Source organism: Gracilinanus agilis, chromosome 4 (genome assembly GCF_016433145.1).
Source record: "Gracilinanus agilis isolate LMUSP501 chromosome 4, AgileGrace, whole genome shotgun sequence".
Lineage (NCBI taxonomy): Eukaryota > Metazoa > Chordata > Mammalia > Didelphimorphia > Didelphidae > Gracilinanus > Gracilinanus agilis.
Window position 1 is genome coordinate 97,269,942 of NC_058133.1, and position 21,626 is coordinate 97,291,567.

At 35.4% G+C, this 21,626-nt stretch overlaps 1 protein-coding gene across 1 annotated transcript in view; it reads left to right on the forward strand.

Moving 5' to 3' along the window:
- LOC123245940 (complement factor H-like) overlaps nucleotides 1-21,626 on the forward strand; it is a 115,292-nt gene that overhangs the window by 43,291 nt on the left and 50,375 nt on the right. Inside the window, exons 3-8 of the mRNA XM_044674909.1 lie at nucleotides 4,509-4,688; nucleotides 8,634-8,810; nucleotides 10,522-10,695; nucleotides 12,905-13,087; nucleotides 13,272-13,454; nucleotides 17,252-17,419. Of these exons, the coding sequence (XP_044530844.1) occupies nucleotides 4,509-4,688; nucleotides 8,634-8,810; nucleotides 10,522-10,695; nucleotides 12,905-13,087; nucleotides 13,272-13,454; nucleotides 17,252-17,419 (1,065 nt within the window). The remainder of the gene's footprint in view (nucleotides 1-4,508; nucleotides 4,689-8,633; nucleotides 8,811-10,521; nucleotides 10,696-12,904; nucleotides 13,088-13,271; nucleotides 13,455-17,251; nucleotides 17,420-21,626) is intronic.

Sequence of the window (21,626 nt, forward strand, 5' to 3'; positions counted from 1 at the left end):
ATGTCCTTCAATTGGGGAATGGCTGAACAAACTGTGGTATATGCGGGTGATGGAATACTATTGTGCTAAAAGGAATAATAAACTGGAGGAGTTCCAGGCGAACTGGAGAGACCTCCGGGAACTGATGCAGAGCGAAAGGAGCAGAGCCAGAAGAACTCTGTACACAGAGACTGATATACTGTGGTAAAATTGAATGTAATGGACCTCTGTACCAGCAGCAATGCAATGACCCAGGACAATTCTGAGGGATTTGTGGTAAAGAAAGCTACCCACATTCAGAGGAAGGACTGCAGGAGAGGAAACATATAAGAAAAACAACTGCTTGAACGCATGGGTCGGGGTGGACATGATTGAGAGTGTGGACTCGAAACTGCCACACCAATGCAACTACCAACAATTTGGAATTTGGTCTTGATCAAGGACACATGACAAAACTAGTGGAAATGCGCATCTGCCATGGGTGGGGGGGGTGCAGGAAGGGGGTTGAAGGGGAAAGGTGGAGCATGAATCATGTAACCATGTTAAAAATGAATATTAATAAATGTTAAAAAAAAAAGAAACATTGCTGAGAAATAAAGTGGTAACCTCTCAGGATCTTTCCTGAAATAGGCAAAATCATTGATCCTGGGATATTGAAGCATGGATTGTGTGCGGGTTTGTGTGTGCATGTGACTGTTTGTGTTATAGGACACTAAATTATCTGATCTCTAAAGTTATTTCCAACTTATATTCTTATTTTTAAATCAAGTTAATTAGTAATTTGATTTTAGTGAAATTTGGAATTGAAGATATAGGGCTTAGGAGGAAAACTTTTAAACAACAGATACATATCAACTAATGAAATCTCTTCAAATGACCCTCTGAAACCCTTAGATTTGAGGTCCTTAAAAGACAGTTTTCTTTAGTTAGTCTCTTTAACTCATTTCCACATATATACACACACCTATATAGTAGTGATTAGTTCCCCCAGATCTCAACCTTTAGAAATGTACCTTTCAGTTCTTCATGCTAATCCATATTTCCCTAGACTTGGACCACTTTAGATGTCACACAATTTAAAAAGAGTGAAAACAAAAGTACATGACAGAGATACATGAGAGAATTGGTAATATGGAAAAGGTTTGACAGTCACTCCATATTGTGGCATGGCAGTCAAAAGGTCCAATTCAGTTTTAGACTGCATTAACAGAAACATAGTAGCACTGCAAGAATAAATATGAGAAGACTGATAGTACTGTTTTAATCAATTTTGGTTAACCCTCAATTGGTGTATTACCTTCAGTTCCAGGTGCCATATTTTAAGGACACATAAATTCAGAGGAAATAAAAGGGCTAAAGAAGTAACTGTAAGCTTTATTTCAGGAAGATCAGTTAGTAATCATCATAAGTGCCTCTATTGTGTTTTCTCTCAATATTATCTTACTTCTATTATCTGCCTTTTATTCGATTGAAATTATTCCCTCCAAAGTTACCAGTGACTTTGCATTGAACAAATCTAATGACCTTTTTTCAATCCTAATTATTTTGACCTCTCTGATAGTATTTTAAATTTTTGATCATTTTCCTCTTCTTAATTATCTTTCCCCTTTAGATTTCAATGACACTCCTCTTTCTGTGTTCTCTGACTAATCCTTATTGATATCACTATCTCTAATAATGAGAATTCTCCAAGACTGTCCTTGTCTATCTTTTCTTTTTTTGTTGTTTATAATATACCACTTACCAATCTCATTGATTCACATGAATCCATTTATCAACTATGAAAATAAATCTCACTTTTATACATTCATCTGCTGTATCTTTCCCAAGTTCAAGTCACAAATTAACAACTAGCTTTTGGAAATCTTAAATGAGGTATTCTATGGAGTCTCAGTCCCAATATGTTCAAAACATAACTAATGATTTCCCCTCTCCCAAAGTTCTTCCTTCTTCAAAACTTCCCAATAATCATAGAGGGCACTACTATTTTCCCAGGTACCCAGGCTCACAATCCAGGTAACTTCTGTAGCTCACCCTCACCATGCTTATATAATCAGTCTTTTGTTAGATAATGTCATTTCTACCATCACACCATCTCTCACATATATCCCCTCTCCCCTACATCACCACAGCCAATACTCTAGTTAAGCCCAAATTACCATTTGTCTAGACTTTTACTATAGCCTTCTGATAACCACCATGTCTCAAATCTTTCCCAATTTAATTTGTCTTCTAATCAACAAAGTGAGATGTTTTAACTAAGTCACTCCCCTTTTCAATAAACTCCAGTGGTTCCCTATTATCTTTAAGATTGAAGATAAAGTCCCAGTGTTTTTAAAACTCTTCACAATTCGAGCCTTTTCAAATCTTTCAAGTCTTCTTCCAATTTATTTTCTTCTATGAACTAAAAAATTGAATTACATTGACTTTACTTGTTATCCCCCATCTCAAAAGTCTATGTCTTTCTATTTGCTGTCCCCCTTGCAAAGAATGCTGTCTTTCTGTCCTCTGTCTCTTAGTTTCTCATTCTTCCTTTAAGACAACTCAAATTCCACCTTCTTCAGAAAGTCTTTTCTAGTCATCACACCTTCTGCATACTTCCTCTCTGAATTCACTTTTCTTCTTATATTGTATGTTCCTAGTTATTTTGGGGTTATTCTTCCCTTTTTTGAATGTGAACACCTTAAGAATAAGGACACTTTTTGCATTTCTTTGTATGCCAATGGTTAAGCACAGTGACAGGCACAAAGTATATATTTGTTTGGTGAATGGCTGTGAGAGAAAGGGATTTATGTGGAAGAGAGATTAGAATTGTTTTGAGAAACCTCAGAAGACAAAGCTAAGAGCAAGGAGTGAAATTAGAGGAAGACAAGGCTGTGTGTAAGGAAAAGTTGATACTTAACATCAAAAAGAAGAAAGGCAGGGGCAGCTGGGTAGCTCAGTGGAGTGAGAGTCAGGCCTAGAGACAGGAGGTCCTAGGTTCAAATCTGGCCTCAGACACTTCCCAGCTGTGTGACCCTGGGCAAGTCACTTGACCCCCATTGCCCACCCTTACCACTCTTCCACCAAGGAGACAATACACAGAAGTTAAGGGTTAAAAAAAAACAAAAAAAAAAAAGAAGAAGAAGAAAAAGAAGAAAGGCTCTGGCTCAAAGAGTGAGTTCCTAATGAATGGAAGTCTTCATTCAGAGACTTAATGATCAGTTGTGGAAATTTTTTTAGAGAGGATTATTATTTTAATAGAATTCAGATTAGATTCTTCTGAAACCTTTTCTAGTTCTGAAGTGTTATTATCCTGTGTTTTCCAGCCCCAATTTCAGAAGTTCCTTGCCTCATTGACTTCAAAGCACAGTGCACAGTGCACAGTGGTGGTGAGAAAATTCAAATCCAAATCCAAGACTCTTTGTCTTCAGATTCTCAAGTTGACAGCTTGGTTTGGGGAACTCCTAGGAGTTTCAAGATTGCTTGAGGAAATATCAGAGATTTTCCATGTTTCCCATGCAACAGTAATGAAAATCTTTCTTGCATCTAAATTCCATTGCCAGTTCAGAGCTATGACTTGTAATGGGGAAATTAAGACACTAGCACCCAGGCTGTCAGATTGTCTCTAAAGACCTGAGAGTTCCATACTGGAATGAAGCCAAGGTTTTGAAAAGGAGTGTGGTTTGACCAAGCTGGGAGGAAGGAGGTGTTTGGCTGTGTGGTCCAGCTTTTGCCAAATATCCAGGGAGATGACAGTGTGGGATATCACTGAGAGGAAGATTCTCCAAGCAACCATCGTGGCCTAGGTTGAGGAAAGTTCTGGATATCTATTGGTAGACAGCAGATTTACCTACCTTACTCCCTAGAGCAGGTTTTGGATTGACTGGCTGTTCATTGGACTTATACCTGGTTCTTGCTGACACCTATGAGTATCTTGGAACATCTTTGAACCTGTGTAGTGATAAGCCCTACTTTCCAAACCCTCCTATTCTAGTTAGTGTTTAGCTTAGTTAGATCTTTAGTTAGTTAAACCATTAGGGCTATTCCTATTATAGAAACCCCTCTCTCCACTTCATTGGTTTTCCCTGGTTGGTGGGTTGACAGTTACTTGACCAACTGTCATTCCTAAACCTCACATCCCCAAGTAGTTTCCAGTGCTATCTGTTAGTCCTTCCCTTGTGAGGTGTGAGAGTGTCCCCAGGTTGTCTGGTAACTAGTTATTCCCCTATTCTCAATATTTCCTTTATAGACCCAAAGGAATTCCTCTGGCAACTGATTTGAATAATTTAGTAGCCAGTATATGTAAATATCCTCAGGGCTTCAGACTGCAAAGACTAGTCTGAGGATCCCTGAACCTGTAATGAGAAAGTTCCCTATCAATACAAGGAGTTGTTAAGAGTGTTATTTTGTCTAGGTCAGCATTGAGTAAAGTGGATTGATGTTTATAAAATAAATTCACTTTTCATGCTATTGTTTTATTTATTGCTTTTCTTTGAAGATAGTAATAGGCCCATGTCTATATTTTGCTTGTATTCTTTTCCTTTCAGAAACATGTAAACTGAGAACTCATTTTAATAATGGATTTTTTTTTGATTCAAAAACACTTTACCCTGTCAATACAAATGCAAATTATCGATGTAAAGAAGGATATGCAACAACAAATGGAAAAAAAGAAGGATTCATCACCTGTGGACAAAATGGATGGTTGGATCAACCAACATGTATTAGTGAGTACTAAAATTTTAATCCTTCTCTTCTTGAATGTATTTAGGGATAAATCTTTTAGAATTCTTCACTGAGGGGGGGTCATTTCATTAGGGTCCATAAAAGGCAGATATTGTCCAGATAATCTTGTTTTAAATGCTTGTAAATTTCAAAGGAGGTTAGAATAGTGTGGTGGGGTGGGGAAATAATGGCACTAAATTGCTATGTACTTGGATATCTTATTCTATTCCCTTTTCACCAGTACTTATCTGTGCATTTATAGGCAAAATATTCACCCCCTCAGTCTGTTTTCTGGTCTCTAAACTTAGGAAGGTGCATCAGAAATTCTCTTTAGCTCTCTCTTTATTTGTGTTTTTAGGTGTGGGAGATAAAAATTTCCTCTGTCATATCCAAATTCTTTCTATACACAAATGTTCTTGCCTTTTACGTAAGCATTATAAAATTAGCCAAAATGAATGGGGAGCTGCAAGAGATCCATCGTAGGTAATACATGCCATTGGATTTTGCTATTCATCCAGCTGTACTGCTCTCTTTGGATGCTTCCCAATACTGGTTCTCCAACCCTATAAAACTGAATACCTATTCTCTGACCTCTCTAATAAAAAGAAAAGAAAAGAGATGCTGTAAGGGTTAAAATTAATGGTTTGACTAAAATATGAGAGAATGTGGTTGCTGAAATTATAATACAAGTCAAAGATGACTTTTCAGCAGTTTTATTTACAAAATGAAGGGAAAGAGTAAGGTAGAGAAATGTAAAAGAGGGCAGAGTGAGAAGTCTGGCTTATCACCCTAAATATTTGCTCTGGCCCCTGGCTCTACTCTGGCAGGGTTTCAGAAGCCCCAGTTGGTGGGCACAGAGGTAAATAAAGCAAGGAGTTCATCCATGCAGCCTCCTCCAAGAGGGAGGCCCATCTGGTGTTAATCTCTCCAGAAGTCAAGAAACAGAAGGTCAGCTTTTTCTATTCACCAATCCAAAGTCCTAGGGGAGATGATCCCAGAGCAGTCTTACCAAATGCTAGAGTCCCGGGTCCATGCTGAAGAAGATGATCCTCCACCAGCCTCCACAGCTTGAAAGAGTTTGAAGACTCACTCACAGGAAGTTGCAGGCACTTTTAAAGACCCTTCTTTTCATCACTTCCTGTGCCTTCCTCCACTTTATGGGGACCAATTGCAGTTTATACCTTTGCTTAGGACTGCTCAGGGTGCAGTCAGTCATTTCTGAGTTGTCACCCACTTTAGCACATGGGTTGTGGACCTCCCTTACTTTAATGTAAAGTCGGGTTTATATGCTTCTGGTGATTAAATTTAAAAGTAGGTGAGGGGAGAGTTAATCTCATCTTCACAATACTTTTATGTGATGTGATAATTATGGGAGGTTTAAGCAGGGGGATAAGGGATGATAACCTTCAAATCCTCAATGGAACCAGCGAAATCCTTGTCTTTGATTCTCCTTTGGGAGGAATCTTGGAACATTATAACATTGGTGTACCATGATGAGGTAGAGTCAGAGATACCTAAATAAGTAGTTTTGCTGAAGACCTGAGCTCAGGCAGAATCCCTGAATCTCATTTTTAAAAAATGTTTATCTAGGAGTGTACTAATGATTTTTGGGCATGGGGAGAGTGTTTAGCATCGCAATCCTTCACTTTAGTTCCCTTTGACCAGGTTTTTACATTAGCTTTGCCCTTTATTACATTCCCTATTCACTCTGGCCATTTAGAAATAAAAATTTCTTTTAAATATCGGCTCAATTCCTACAGAAATTCTTTCCTAATATCCTCTAAATCTAAGTGAATTTTCCTCCTAATAAATCTTAATTTTGTATCTATTTATGCTTTGTTGTTGAGTCATTTTTCTGTTGTGTCTGATACATTGTAATTCCCTTTGGTTTTTTCTTTGCAATGATACTACAGTGCTTCAAACACTTCAGTGCTGTGAAGTACTTCTCCAGCTTATTTTACTGATAAGGGAGTGAGGCAAACAGGGTTAAATGAAATGTCTAAGGTGACACAGCTAGTAAGTGTCTAAGGTCTGATTTGAACTCAGGAAAATATCTTCCTGATTCCAAGCACTTTTTTTACTGTGTCATTTAGCTACACACACACACACACACACACACACACACACACACACACACACACACACACGTCTCTTTATATTATCACTCCTTTTTACACTTGTATCTCATATTAAGTACTTAATAAATATGCTACTAGAAAAAGCTTAATTTGGATCAAGCTTATTAGAGTCACACCAGAGGTTAATATATTTGATAATCTTTGCTTGTGAATATATTTTTTCAAAATAAGAAATATAACAAGCATCTCTATATAATGTTCTCTATTGCTCAGAAATCTAAGGAATAAATTTAGATTCATATTTTAGAGTATAATTTAACTTAAGGGCTTGATATTTAAGTTTTACCTCAGACTCTGCTTATCACTAAACATTTCACATATTAATACAAAGAAGTTGATAAATAAATACAAAACTGTCAGTTATCTAGTCCATTCCTCATCATTTTCTTCAAGAAGCTGAACTAAAACTGAGGTCAAATTATATTAAGTCATTTATTCAAGATAACAGTATTAATGGGTTCATATTTAGAATTTGAACTCATGTCCATGAACTGCAAATCCTGTGTTTTCTCTACTATACTAATGAACACAATGACCACACTATTTCCTGGTAGTAGGTTACATAACATTAATTACAATAATTAAGTAGATTCATTCTCAAGGGTATCCATTTTATTAATTGAATGTCAATTACATTAATTCTCAAATATATTACTTCACTCCTTTAACTCAAGAGATTAATTCTCAGGTTCATTGAATGGTTCTTTAGTGTTCTGAAAGAGAATGTTTATTACACCCAACCTCTTAACATTTTACTGAACATATGACAACCACAAGGATAGTAGATATTTATACCTATAGAAATAGCAAACAAAAAGTTTCTGTTCTTTATGATTTATAAGCCAAGACTATAGGATATAACATAAATAATAACTCTGCACTCTTTTCTGACTTTAGATTTCTCCTAGAGAAATTGACATTCATATGAATTATCTTCAAAATTCTTCATCTAATTTACAATTTTAGGACATAGATTCTAAATGGTACAGAAACTATGTTCTTTGGGAAACATGCAGTTGAAGTAACTCCTAAAATGGATTCCTAGAAATTCATATAAACAGGGTATACGGGTTTAATTGGGAGTTTTGACAAAAATAAGAGAACAGCTTTTAACAAATTTTAATATGGGAAAATAGTTATATAGTAAATATAGGAAAGAGACAGAGAGATTGCCTAACTCCTAAAATTAGCTATAACTACCTATAACTATCTATAATTTCCTATAATACTATTACTGCCTAATATTGCATATAACTACCTGTTACAATTTACAGAGAAAAGTACAACTGATTAATAACAAACACCCCACAAAGTTCTAACCCAATCCAGCCCAATCCAAGACTGAACCCAATATAGTATTTTTTTCTAAGATCTGCCCTAATCAAGAGTGTCAAGATCTCTCCTCAGCAACTCCCAACCAACCAACTCCCAACTGCCCTCACACTGCCAGCACCTAACTCCCAGTAACCAACCTGGAGCAACTCACTCTGGCCCCTCTTATATCCTTTTTCACCTCACTTCTTGTCTCTCTGGTTTCTACTTTCTGTCACTGTGGGCTGGTTTATCCCTACACATCTCTATGGTAAAAGGACCACTAGGTTTCCTATTAAGTTAAAACAGGAATAAAGAATTCCCTTTTATAAGGGGAAAAATGTGGAGTGCTTCTTTTTTGCTTACTATATAGAGGTTTATTTCATTTTCTTTTTTGAAAATTTGGAGTGAGTACATGCCTTTCTGTGAATTCTGATTTGCTGAGTTGAAAATATATGCAGTTACATCAGAGATAATGTGCTTTCTTTTTTGGTTTAGAAATTTGTAATATTCCACATTTGGTAAATGTCAAACAAAAAGGGAATAAGACATTTCTTAAGCCTAAGGAAAGATTAGAATATGAATGCATGGATGGATATGAAATTGGAAATGGGCAAACAACAGGTTTCAAAATATGTCATGATGATGAGTGGCCTACAGTGGTTGAATGTTATGGTAAGTTACTTTTTCTGAACTCAAAATAAAAACAAAATGTTTTATGGAGATTCATGGATGGGTAGATTCTACGTGCTAATGTTTTCAATGAATGAAAAAACATTTATTAAGCACTGTGTTAAGGACTTGAATATAGAAATGAGAAGTTACAAGCTCCCCTCTCTCAAATATATCACATTCTAAAAGGGAGAAAACCTATGTATGAAGTTTCAGATATAATACAGGTAGAAAGGACTAGCAGACTTATAATTCATATTCAAACCAGAAGTTAATTCATCTTCTTACCATTTTCACTGATAGAACCATGTGTTTCATAAATTAGACCACTTAACAACATCAGTACTTTGTAATAAGAAATGTTTTTTCCAAGTTTTTAGCTTGTTAATCCAGAAGTAAAGGAAGTTGCAATATCTACAGAGGAGGTTGTCAGGACAAATTTCTACAAATATATTATCTCTAGATGATGATAGAAACCCAAGAATTAATGTTCAAAATAAAAGATATTTCCTACAGATTTATAATTGATAAGAATGAATAGACAAAAAAAAACCTTGCCTCCCATCTTAAAATCAATATTATGTATTGCTTCCAAGGCAGAATGATAGTTAGACCCAGACAAGGGGGATAGAGTGGATCATTTTCAAAATGTCCAAAATGTTTTGTTCTGGCTTTGTTAGGTAAGTACTAATACCACTAGTAGCTTCTCTAGACTTCTTGTTGAATCTCTTCCTGAAATCCCTTCAGCTACAAGGAATTGTAGGTGTGGTAGACTTGGTAACTGCCAGCCACTTAGGTTTTAGTGATGTTTATTCCATCTTTGCTAATTAAACTGTCTTTATTTTTCCTTTTAAGTCATTAAACTATTTTATGACTCTTAAGTATTACTCTTTTGTCACAAAACAGTCAACTATCCCTTAAAGATGTGACTTAATTGCATTTCACTTATTACTATGGTTTCTCAAGTCTTGAAAGTGGCATAGAATATTTTTTCAGTGAAAAATATATGTCCAATTTTATACATCAGTGGTTTAGATCATGTCTAAATAAAATTCAACATGTGAAGCATCATAAAAATGAATTTTCACAAATAAATAGTATTATGCAATATTATTCATTTGAAGGAGAGTATATATATGTATATATGTGAACATTTTATATGTAAGACTATATATTATAAAATGAGAGGTCGTGATTTGGGATTTTCAAATAAAAATTGGTATGTGATGTTTTAATTTACTCATCAGTCAAATTAGTGGGGTTGAACTATATGATCATTAATTATAAAAACTTACTTTTCCTTTTAAACAAACCTAGAGTATTATATTTTAAATAATAATCTGAGCCCTACATTTTTGGACAGTTTCCCTAGTTGATTTTGCCAACTCTAAACTCCAACAGTGAATCATTCAATTCTAACTCATAAATAAGCATCTTTATGTAAATTTGTTTCTTATGCATTCTCTCTCTTTCTATCTGTCTTTATTTTATTCAATCTAATTTATTTAAGTAAAAAGTGACCATTATTTGCCTGCTCTTTACCAAAAAGTATTTATGTGAAATTGCATGTTATTTAAGTAGATTTTAAGCTCTTTGAAGGCAGGAACTATTTCTTTTGATAGCACTACCTGAAAATGTTATATTATAATAAGTAACTTGCTGAGCAAACACTAAAACTTCTGAAAATTAATGCACTCATTCATTTTATTTTTAGAAAAAGCATGTAGTCTCCCTATTCTACATGAAATGGAACCTGATCTCAAGAAAGAGAAATATAAAGTTGGAGATGTATTGACTTTCCGCTGTTTCCCTGGTTTTAAAATCGCTGGACCATTATCTGTGCAGTGTTATGATTTTGGATGGTCCCCGAGGCTTCCTACATGTAAACGTAAATATTTTTTCTCAAATTGGTGCTAGCAATGATGGAATTACTGAATATTTACCTTGGCAAAACTTTTTAGCTTTGCTGCAGTTTTCATACAGTATATTTTAGGTCAGCATAGAATCATTTATATCTTCTTCAGTTAAGTAAGAGGACAAATTAAATTGCTGGAAAAGAAGTTTTATGGACATTCTTGATTAAGTGATATTTAAACATTTGAACTTTGATATCTGTAGAGAAAAATGCTTCTCCAGAGAAGCCAGGGGCAATTGTGAGGATTTTTCATAGCTATATTGAGTGTGCAAGTTGGGTTTCTTAAACTTTAATGTTCTATGCTGGAATTAGAGGATATTATAGGAAATATCTCCTGCCTAGTCTACATTAAAATGTTCAAATCTATAATTTAAAATCCATACTCATTACACACATAGGCTAAAATATTCTATCTTGTGTTTTCCTTTGTTCTTTTTTTAAATGCAAGGCTCCCTTGCTTTATCTCATGGCCATGGTGAATCTTTCACATATGAAAATATCGAGCTCAGGTTCTGCTTTTAAAATGTGGTTGTGGTCAATAAAGCCAATGAGAAAAAGGCAATAAATTCTCATAGGAATCCAAGAATGGAATCCAAGATCCACACAAAGGCTTTCATTGGACTAAGACTAAGACAGAAGCCATCTCTTTGCATAGGGGAATAAAGGAAGAAAAATGGGGGATTAAACAAGGAACAGAGTGTGAACAATAGATTATGGGAAGAAATTCATATTGAATTGTCTCAATTGTCTCAGTAAAACATGAGATGAGACCCTCATCTGAGAAACCTTATGGAGACAATGGTATGGAAGGCCTGAGGAAACTAAAGATGACAGCAAATAAGGAGAGTGAGATAAAGAATTGATTTTAGAGAAGTAATTGCCTTGCTGTAGAGAGGGCTCAGTTGAAATTATATCATAATTATTAGGAAAAAATCTGATTAGCAAGGTTGCATGATTCCCTCAAGCTTTTTTGAGTAGCTTATGGGAAGGACAGGAGAAAACCTATAGTGGGAGTAATCCACAGTTGTAAAAGTATTCAATGAGACATGATTGCCAATTGGACAGAAAATCAAAAAAGTCCATCACTCTGTCAATTTAATAAATATGAGTAGTAAGTCTGTAGCAATGAAATACATATATTATTCTGGCCTAAGTCTTGTTCTTATTTATTTGAGATTAATAGGATTGGAAAAGAGTTCAAATAATGAATTTAAAGGTCAATGTTAACCTATTACAATATAAACTTGTATAAATGCAGAATGTTGATATAGTGACTTCTTATCACTGGTAGGGCAAAGGACTCACTAATAATTGGGAAGTAATTCATTGCCTTGTAAGTATCTGAATAGGTTTATTAGTCATTTATTTTCAAAAGCTGTCTAGACCAGATCCCCTAAGTCTATGAACTCCCTATAGTCATGATGGAAATTGATCCCTTATTTGTATATTGTTCTTGGATTCCTAGATGGTAACCAACAGGTCAATTTGGAAAGTTGATAATTTGCCACGGTCATGGTTGACTATAAAATTGACAGTGTGTAGAATGACTTCAAGGAAAAGCTAAGAAAATAATCACTAAAATAAATGTTAAGGGAAGGATTTGATGAAGTCTCTTATGCTTCTCATGTAATATCTGGAGAGGCAAGACTAGGTGACCGTAAAGGCAGATGCATTTGAAGTTGGTTGAATGACTGTATGCATAAAAAAGTATATTGAAAATTTGACATCATCTTGGAGAGAAGGTGCTTGAAGAGTTACTTCAGGGATCTGTGCTTGACCCTGTACTCTCTAGCAATTTTATTACTGATCAGTAATATACTTTTTAGAGTAAGTATATTAAGCATACTCTGTTTATTATACTATACTTAACAAAGATAGTCTACTTATGAAATTCGCAGGGAATATAAAATTGGTTGGTGTTGGTGGATAACACACTGGATTACAAAATCTAAGTATGGTTCAGAGAAAAGAGTTCTAGATCCAGATCCAGAGGACCCATGGTCAAATTCTAACTCTGATATTTAATTCGCATATGTTAGGCAAATCATTTAAGTTCTATAGACTTCAAATGCAAAAGGAGTGATTTGGGCTCAAAGACCTCTGAAGTCTTTTCCAATTCTAAATCAATGATCCAGTTATTTCATATGATTAAAAAGTTAATTAAATGGCCTTTCTGTTATAGAGGAAGTAAAGTGTTGTGAGCAACCACCAGAAATTTTGAATGGCATAACTAAGGACTCAAAGAAGAAAGTATATTGTCATGATGATGTAGTAGAGTATGATTGTGACCTTGGATTTGTAAGGAGAGGACCCAGGAAGATACAATGCAATGATGGAGAATGGACAACCTTACCCACTTGCATTGGTAATAAATTTTAAATTCTATTTTGAACGACTCTTTATTTTGTCCAAGGTGTGTGTGTGTGTGTGTGTGTGTGTGTGTGTGTGTGTATGGCCATATGTATATGTATGTGGTAGGAGGTGTATACACATGTATAAATATATAGGATTAAAAATAATTTAAGCATATTTGTGTCTAATTTATACAGAGGAAAAAAGAAGATGTGCAGAAGTGCCTGAACTTGTCCATGGTTATATTCAGTCTACTACTGATCTGTCATATTCTCATGGGTCTTTGGTGGAATATGGCTGTGTGGAGAATTTTATAATGGTTGGAAAAAAGACAAGCACATGTATTCATGGAAATTGGACAGAGCCACCTACCTGCATTGGTAAATAAGACTTTTTCAGTTAGAGATTTGATATTGTCAATAGTTTTATTGTCAACAAACATGTACATTCATTTGTGATTTTTGAAAATTATATTTGCAAAAATCTTCAAAGGTATAGTTAACACATCTCTTTTCTTCCACTCTCCTCACCTATATCCCCTTTGAGATTTATATAAATCTATACCAAACTATGTGTATATATGTGTAGGTGTATATATGTGTGTGCTTATGAGTCTGTGTGTGTTCAGCCTCCCTATATCTGATTCAGACAAAAGTAAGTTTTATGAGATGACTATTCCCTCTATCTTCTTACTCATATTTGTATACTCTACATCTCAGGTACCCTTCGGGTGTGAGATAAGTTTGACTCTACCTCTTAGTTACCTTCCTAGTATAATGCCATTTCTTTCTCATTTTCTTTTGAAAGAATTAACACAGAATAAAACTCCCCAAGGACCTTTGTTATCTTTTTATGTGATTTTATTATTTTTCCTAGATGATTCTTAAAGACATTAGTGTTCTCTAGGAAAACACATTTCTCTACCCCTAATATAATGTAAATAATTAATCCTGATATAGATATGTCTAGTTTATGTCTCTTCCTTACTATATTTCTCTGGAATTCTGTATTTGAATTTAAAATTTTCTATTCAGTTTGGTCTTTTTCAACAGGAATGCTCTGAAATTCTATTATAAATAAAGGTTCTTTTTCCCCCCTTCTTTCTATGAAGTTATACCCAGTTGAGGCAGACAGTTTTAGTTTTTGTTCTAAACCTTTGTCATTTGTCTTTTATTAAAAATAAATGATCCCCTTATTTTATTTCTCTTTTATATTGATTGCTGACAAATCTTGTGTAATCTTGGGAAATATAAGTATTAATTTTTCTGTGCTTATAGTATTTTTTCTTTGATTTTGAAACTCTTAAATTTGGCTAACATTTTCCTAGGAAAAATGCCTAACACTATCCCTTTTAGGAAGGTATTAATGAATTATTTGTATTTTTACTTAGCCATCTTGTTCCAATAGATATAGTTAGTTTTTGTTTAAGATTTCTTGAAATATATCATCTGGCCTTTTGGAGGGTGGTCATGATTTTCAAGTGCTCTAAAGATTATTAGATTTACCCTCCTTGACCCTATTTTCAGGATTTTTCAGTTTATTAATTTTTTAATTACAATTACAGATTTCCCTCGTTTCTTAAAGGTCTCTTGTAATAAAGTTAAATAGTTAAATAGTAATATGTCGACCTCTTCTGAGAGTTCATGCAAAATTTTACATCTATGGTAGTCCCTACCTCTCCATTTTTAAAGTAACAGAAATACATTTATTTTCTCCTCTGCCCTATAATGTGTTGGCTAAGACTAGTCCTCCCTGCTTTTGGCAGGAATTCCCAGGCTTTCAGATCAGTCTTCTGGTGACTAGAGTTTGATTTTGACTTTGACCCCTTATCTGTCTCCTAGTTATTTGATCCCACACTTATAATCGGCTCAGTCACTTGCTTTGTTCCAAATAGGCTCTAAATGTTTCTGTGGAAAGTGAGCTTACTTTCATACCCCAGATACTGTCCTTCCCAAATGTTGCCTTGGCCCTTTCCCTGGTTATAGGATATGCTCTGATTTGGGCCATTGCCTGGCTAGGTGCTGGTTTACCCAAATACTATGTTCCTGACTGCTTCCATGGGTATACTACCCTAGGTACCCTTTCTCTCTTTGTGTATATATATACTGAAAGCTTCCACAGATTGTGTCAGTTCATGATCAAGTTCTGCACAAGATGAAGCAGTTCATAGGTGGCAATTTTGCAGGTTCTTAATCATTTTTCTTGTGCATTTTTAGAGTTTACTCCTATGTTTCTGGAGTATCTGTTCTGCTTTAGGTCCTAATATGCTCTCATTTCTCCTACATTTTGTATGTATGAGTTTTAAGTTCCATCTATTTGAGGGTTATGGAGAGAGAAATATCAAATGAATTCATATTCAGCTTTTACTGTCTAAAGGTTTTTCTTGTTATATTTTGAGGAAATTTTATGTAACATTTTCAGGAATTAGACTTTTCCAACTGCTCGTTCCATAGAAATATGACTATTACTTTTAAGGTTAATATTGATATTGAATATTCTGAAATCAATGAAAGGCTGAATATAAAGGAAAGTGATTCATATGTATATTGTTTTGAGAATGATCTCCACCAGTAGGCTGACAATTTGTTTTATGCAAAGGGACATTGAAGTTAGCAGGGGAGTCAAATAATTCCTTCTCTCTATTTTCCATGAAACAAGAAGTACCATAAATCCCAAGAGGTGAACAGATATACTAAAAATCAGGTTTGGTTATTTTGGGAATATTATGGTGTGGGGGTTTTAATTAAGAGATAGGTAACTGAGGACAGAAGGAGAGATCCTGCCAGACCACTGTCTTGGGCTCAGCTTAGAAATGTGAGCAAGAGTTCTGCAGGGGTGCTGGGGGAGTTGAAGTTGGGGTTTTTCCAGCTGTCATGGGTCTCTGGATCTAACCTTGGGTCCTGGAGCCTGACATTTTCCTGGCTCTTCTTGTGTTTCCTGTGAAAACTTGGGAATAGTGGATTTGGAGTTGGGGAAGAGAGTGCTTGATAATTTGGGAATGGCTGGAGTGAGGAGACTGAATGAAAGAAGAAAGAAGACTTTTTCTCTGATCTTTCTAAGAGAGGAGTGAAGACAGGCTCTGTGCCTATCCAGGCTGGAAAGCCATCCCTGCCTCAACTAGACTCAACCTTGAGTAGGCTGGCAGTGAAGTAGTGACTAGAAGAATATTTGGAGACAGTATTTTTTTTAACCCTTGTACTTCGGTGTATTGTCTCATAGGTGGAAGATTGGTAAGGGTGGGCAATGTGGGTCAAGTGACTTGCCCAGGGTCACACAGCTGGGAAGTGGCTGAGGCCAGGTTTGAACCTAGGACCTCCTGTCTCTAGGCCTGACTCTCACTCCACTGAGCTACCCAGCTGCCCCCTAGAGACAGTATTTTTAAGAATTACATATTTTTATAAATATATTAGAAATAGGCTGATGTAGTAATAATCTGGATGTAAGATAGAGCTAAGAAGAGAGAGAGAGAGAGAGAGAGCAGAAGATCTGGTTTTCCCAGACAGAAGTGGACTCCATGAGGGGCCTTGAGTTGGGTATGGTTTGAGTTAGTACCCCATTAGTCTTAGGGATATCTCCTGCTAAACTTTTTACCTTTACTTTAACCTTTTTAAACTTCTTAAATATAAGGTTTTGTTTTCTAAGTCTGTCTCAGCCTTTTTACTGCCAGCCATTTTTACTAGGCCCAAAACCAATCAACTGCTCGATTTATTGATAATGTTATTAAATAGTTAATTTAAATTCCTAATTTAAGAGTAATTAATTTATTAATGCAATATTTGGTAGCTAATGCTTAATTAATTCTTCAAATATCAGTTTTATTCAGCTTTATCAATGAAGCTTCCTTTGATTTCTATACCTGGAATTAGACACTTGATATATGTTTTTGAATGAAGGAACACTGAAGATGATTTCAATCAATGGTGTCAAACAATTAGAAACAATTTGTTAATAGAGGGAGGCACCAATTTGAATCTCTGTATGAGATATATGAACAGTTTTAAAATGTAACATTATCTATTTTTATTTTATTGTTATTTATTTTCTTAATTATTTCCCAATCATATTTTAATCTGGATTGGTCACCACTGGAGGCTGTGGGCTGAATGTTTTAATTTCCTGAATTAATGACATGCCTTATACATTACATTTAAAATTTTTATCTTTTTTTTTTTTTTAGAAAAAAACAGACTTGGGAGATGTGCATCAAAATTTTTTGAAGACTTTCAAGTCAACCTAAACAAAGAATTTAATGATATTGTCATTAATTACAAATGTAACTGGAATTCAGAATTCAAAAGTACAAAATGTAGAAATGGAAGATGGTCTCCTCCACTAAGTTGTTCAAGTAAGAGTGTTTTTTAATTCCCTGAAGCAAACATTTCTCATTGTAAAATTCTTATTAAGCAATCACTCCTTCAAGGAATTTACTTTCTACTAGAAACAACATAACATACATACAGGAAAATACAGAAAAGGCATTTTGAGGAGATAGGAAACACTGGTCACTTGGGGGAAAGGGAACCAGAAACAATTGGGCATGATCTTGAAGTAATATTAGGTAATAAGAAATCTTGAAGCAATATCTTAGTTCCTGAGAATTAGAGATGCATCTCCTTCATCCTAAAAAATCTTTCCCTAACACATCAGTAACCTCAAATGATCATCTTATAGTTTTCCTCCATTTTTCAGCCAAACTCCTAGGAAAAAGCTCTTAATATTTATTGTTTACACTTTCTCATCACTCACTTACTTTTCAACCCTTTGTAGTCTGGCTTCTAACCTAACCACTCAGTTGAAGTTGTTCTCTGAACCATTACCGGTAATCTTTTAATTGGTGGTTTCTTCTCAACCTATCAACTTCATTTAATACTACTGAGCAACTGATCCTGAATCCTCTACTCTTAGGATTTTACTGTCCCTTTTCTCCTCTTTCTTATCTAACCACTGTCTACTTTCTTAATTCATCTGACTCATATCACACTCAAAAATCCCACATACAATTAGTAATATTTATTTCAAATATATTGATTTCTGTTTCTGCATTTTGAACTGAGGCTCATGCTTGTCCCTTAGACCTCTTTATTCTTTCCTCTATTCCTGGCAAATTCAAGGAGTGCTTCCACCCTAAAGTATTTCCCATTGTAAGATGATAGAAAAGTGAGATTATGGATTCTATCTTGCTTGGTAATTAAAATCAGCTTAGGTCAGGGGTTCAGGACAGATTTCTGGAACCTTATATTGAAAATTATTGAACAAAATGACTCCTATCTAGGCAGAACTTGATTTCTCCTTTTAAACGTTGGAATCATAGGACTGGATTTTCCATCATTAAACAAAGGAATTGGGGAGAGACTGAGAGAATTGTGGACCACTTCATTTACTATTCACCTTTTAGACATATCTTGTGATATCTAGCAGAGAGCTCCAAAATTGTATTTAAGGATCCACAACACTTTCTTTCCAGGTGTTCTATCTGAAAGAGAACATTGATCAATTAATTTTGGGGTTATTGCTAGCCTAATCAATAAATAAATTTTCCTACCCAGAAACCAGCCTCAGAATTTCTAATCATCATACATTCAAGCTGTGGGTGTTTCTTGAAGCTTGATCCTGGGCCCTCTTCTCTTTCTAAACTCATTCTTTTTCATTCAACAATCATTTATTAACTACCTTCTAGGAGCCAGGCACTGGCTAAGAACTGGTAACATTGGCAGGCTCCTCTGAGCTTCATTCATATATCATTAATTGTCAATTGGATATTTAAAACTACATGCTCTGAAGCTATTTCAAACTTAGTAGGTTCTTAATTGAAATCATTCTTTAGTGAAGGAGCTTCCATTCTTCCAGTCTCCTACATCTGAAACCTCAATATTGTCCTGCATTCCTCACACTCCTTCATTTGCATTGCCAGTTTTTTGCCTTTTAAACTCTCTGTCTCTTACATCTGACTCCTTTTCTCTCCCTATCCAGTAGTCACCATAATTTCACCATTATTTCTCTCCTGTATTACCAAAGTTGCCTTCTGCCTGATTTCTCTCCTGACTCCCGCCTCTCATCCATCTTCCTCATTTATGTAAAATTATTTTCCTTGTACCTAGATTTTATTTTCACTTGTTCATTAAATTCCACTGACTCCTTATTACCTCTAGGATAATAGTACTGTAAAGTAGGAACAATTATTATCCCTATTTTACTGATAAGGAAAGACATAGTGATTAAGTAACTTGACCAGGGTCATACATATAGGAAGTAGGTGGGGCTGGATTTGAATTCATGAATTCCAGATATCAGACATATTACTGCATCCGCAGTGACACCTAGCTGCTTAATAGAATATGGTAAGGATGGGATTTCCAGGAAGATGGCGGCCTAGACGGAGTGAATCTTAAAACCTCTGCACCCTTACACACCAAGATAGAAAACAATGTGCTTCCAGAAGAAAGAGGACCAAATCTAATAATGGGACAGAGCAGGGGAAACTCTACTGCAGCACAACTAAAGAAGTGCATGAACAAAAAGGCTTCAATTCTTGAACTGTCAGGTCTGAGGGCATAGAAGGGGAATCATAGGACAACTCCCCCATGTGCTATGTGGAGTCTCCAGTGAACCAAGGAAATCTCAGGATGGCACCAGTCCGGAGAGAGGGCCTTGCTGGCACCAGAGTCTGGGAGTTAAACACAGGCACTGGAGAGATGACTGGAGGAAAAAACCAGAGAAACACAGCAAAAACTCCTGGAAGATGGTGGCTCAGAGCCAAACCCCATACTGCAGACAGCTTGGTTTCCTCATACAGAGAAAGAGAACACAGTGCTTCAAGAGGAAAGAAAACCAGTTCAAACACAGCAGAGAGCTCAGGGGGACCCCACTGCTGGAGAGCTCAGTTCAGCCAAAATGCTCCTTCTTGTCCCCCCATGGTACTTTTGTTTGTTTGTTTTTCCCTCCTCTCCAGGTTTTAGCCTCAGAGCAGGTTAAGCAGTAAAATTAATCCAATCAATACAGGATTAATCCCAACAATTGGACAGACAAGAAGTCTTCAGAGGGCAGAGAAAGTAACTACAAACCTCCATTGCCAGTTGTGGGAAGATCTTTCATCAAAGACAATTAAATACATGTGCTCAAACTAGCAGAACAAGTAAGGAAAAAATATGAGTAAGCAACAGAAAAAAAGAAAAGAAATGACAATTGACAGCTTCTTTCAAGGAAGTGAAAAGAGAGCAAATGAAATAGAAATAGAAGAAGAGGAAATAGTTCCAGCGAACTGGACAAAGGCTTTGGAAGATCTCAAAATTCAACTTCAGGAACTCAAAAAGCAATCAAGGGAGGCTGAAGACAATTTGAAAAAGGAAATACATGAATTAACAAAAAAATAAAGTCTTAAAAGCCAGAGTTGGTCAGCTTGAAAATGAAGTAAAGAAGGAAAAAGATAATCTACAAAGAAAATCAGGCCAGAAGGAGAAGGATGGTCAAAAAGCCAAGGAAGAAATTCAGACTTTAAAAAACAGAATTCAATAACTAGAAGCAAATGACTTCAAAAGGCAGCAAGAATATATTAAACAAAATAAAATAAATTAAAAATTTGAGGAGAATATGAAACACCTCATTGATTCAACCAATGATCTGGAGAACAGAGCTAGAAGAGACAACTTAAGAATTATTGGTTTACCAGAATATCATGATAAAATAAAAAGTTTAGATAGCATCTTACAAGAAATTATCAGAGAAAATTGCCCTGAGGTTCTTGAACAAGAGGGAAAAGTGGAAATGGAAAGAATCCACAGATCACCTCCTACATTTAATCCACAGCTGACAACTTCCAGGATTATTATAGACAAATTCAAAAACTACCAGACCGAGGAATAAATATTACAAGCTGCTAAAAAGAAGTCATTCAGATATCAGGGAACCACAGTTAGGATAACACAGGATCTGACTACATCTACATTGAAGTACCAGAAGGCATGCAACACAATATTCCGGAAAGCAAGAGAACTGGGTCTACAACCAATAATCAACTATCCAGCAAAACTAACTAAATTATTGCAGGGGAAAGTATGGTCATTCAATAAAATCAAGGACTTCCAAATATTCATCAAGAAAAAAACAGACTTAAACAGAGAGTTTGCTGCCCAAACCCAGAACTCAAGAGAATCAACATAAGGTAATTAAGAGAATGGGGGGAGGAGAAAAAAATTCTTTTCTTTAAGGGACACAACAAGTTCAATCAATTTGTATCCCAAGAAGAAAAGAAGATATTGGCAAACATTAAAAATTGTTATTACCAACAGGGTAACTAGAAGAAGTTTACATAGAAAGAACAGGGACAAACTGTATAGGATGAAATGTCAAGTGATATATATATATATATATATATCACAAAACTAGGGGGGGAAAGAAGGTAATAATAAGAAAAATAGGAAAACAAACAAAAAGGAATGAATTTATATTCCATAAAGAAGTGCATGGGACCAAAAGGGAAAAATAACAATACACTGTAAGGGTAAAGAGGTTAGAGAGAGGAAATATTCAATACTTAAGTGCATTGAAATCAACTT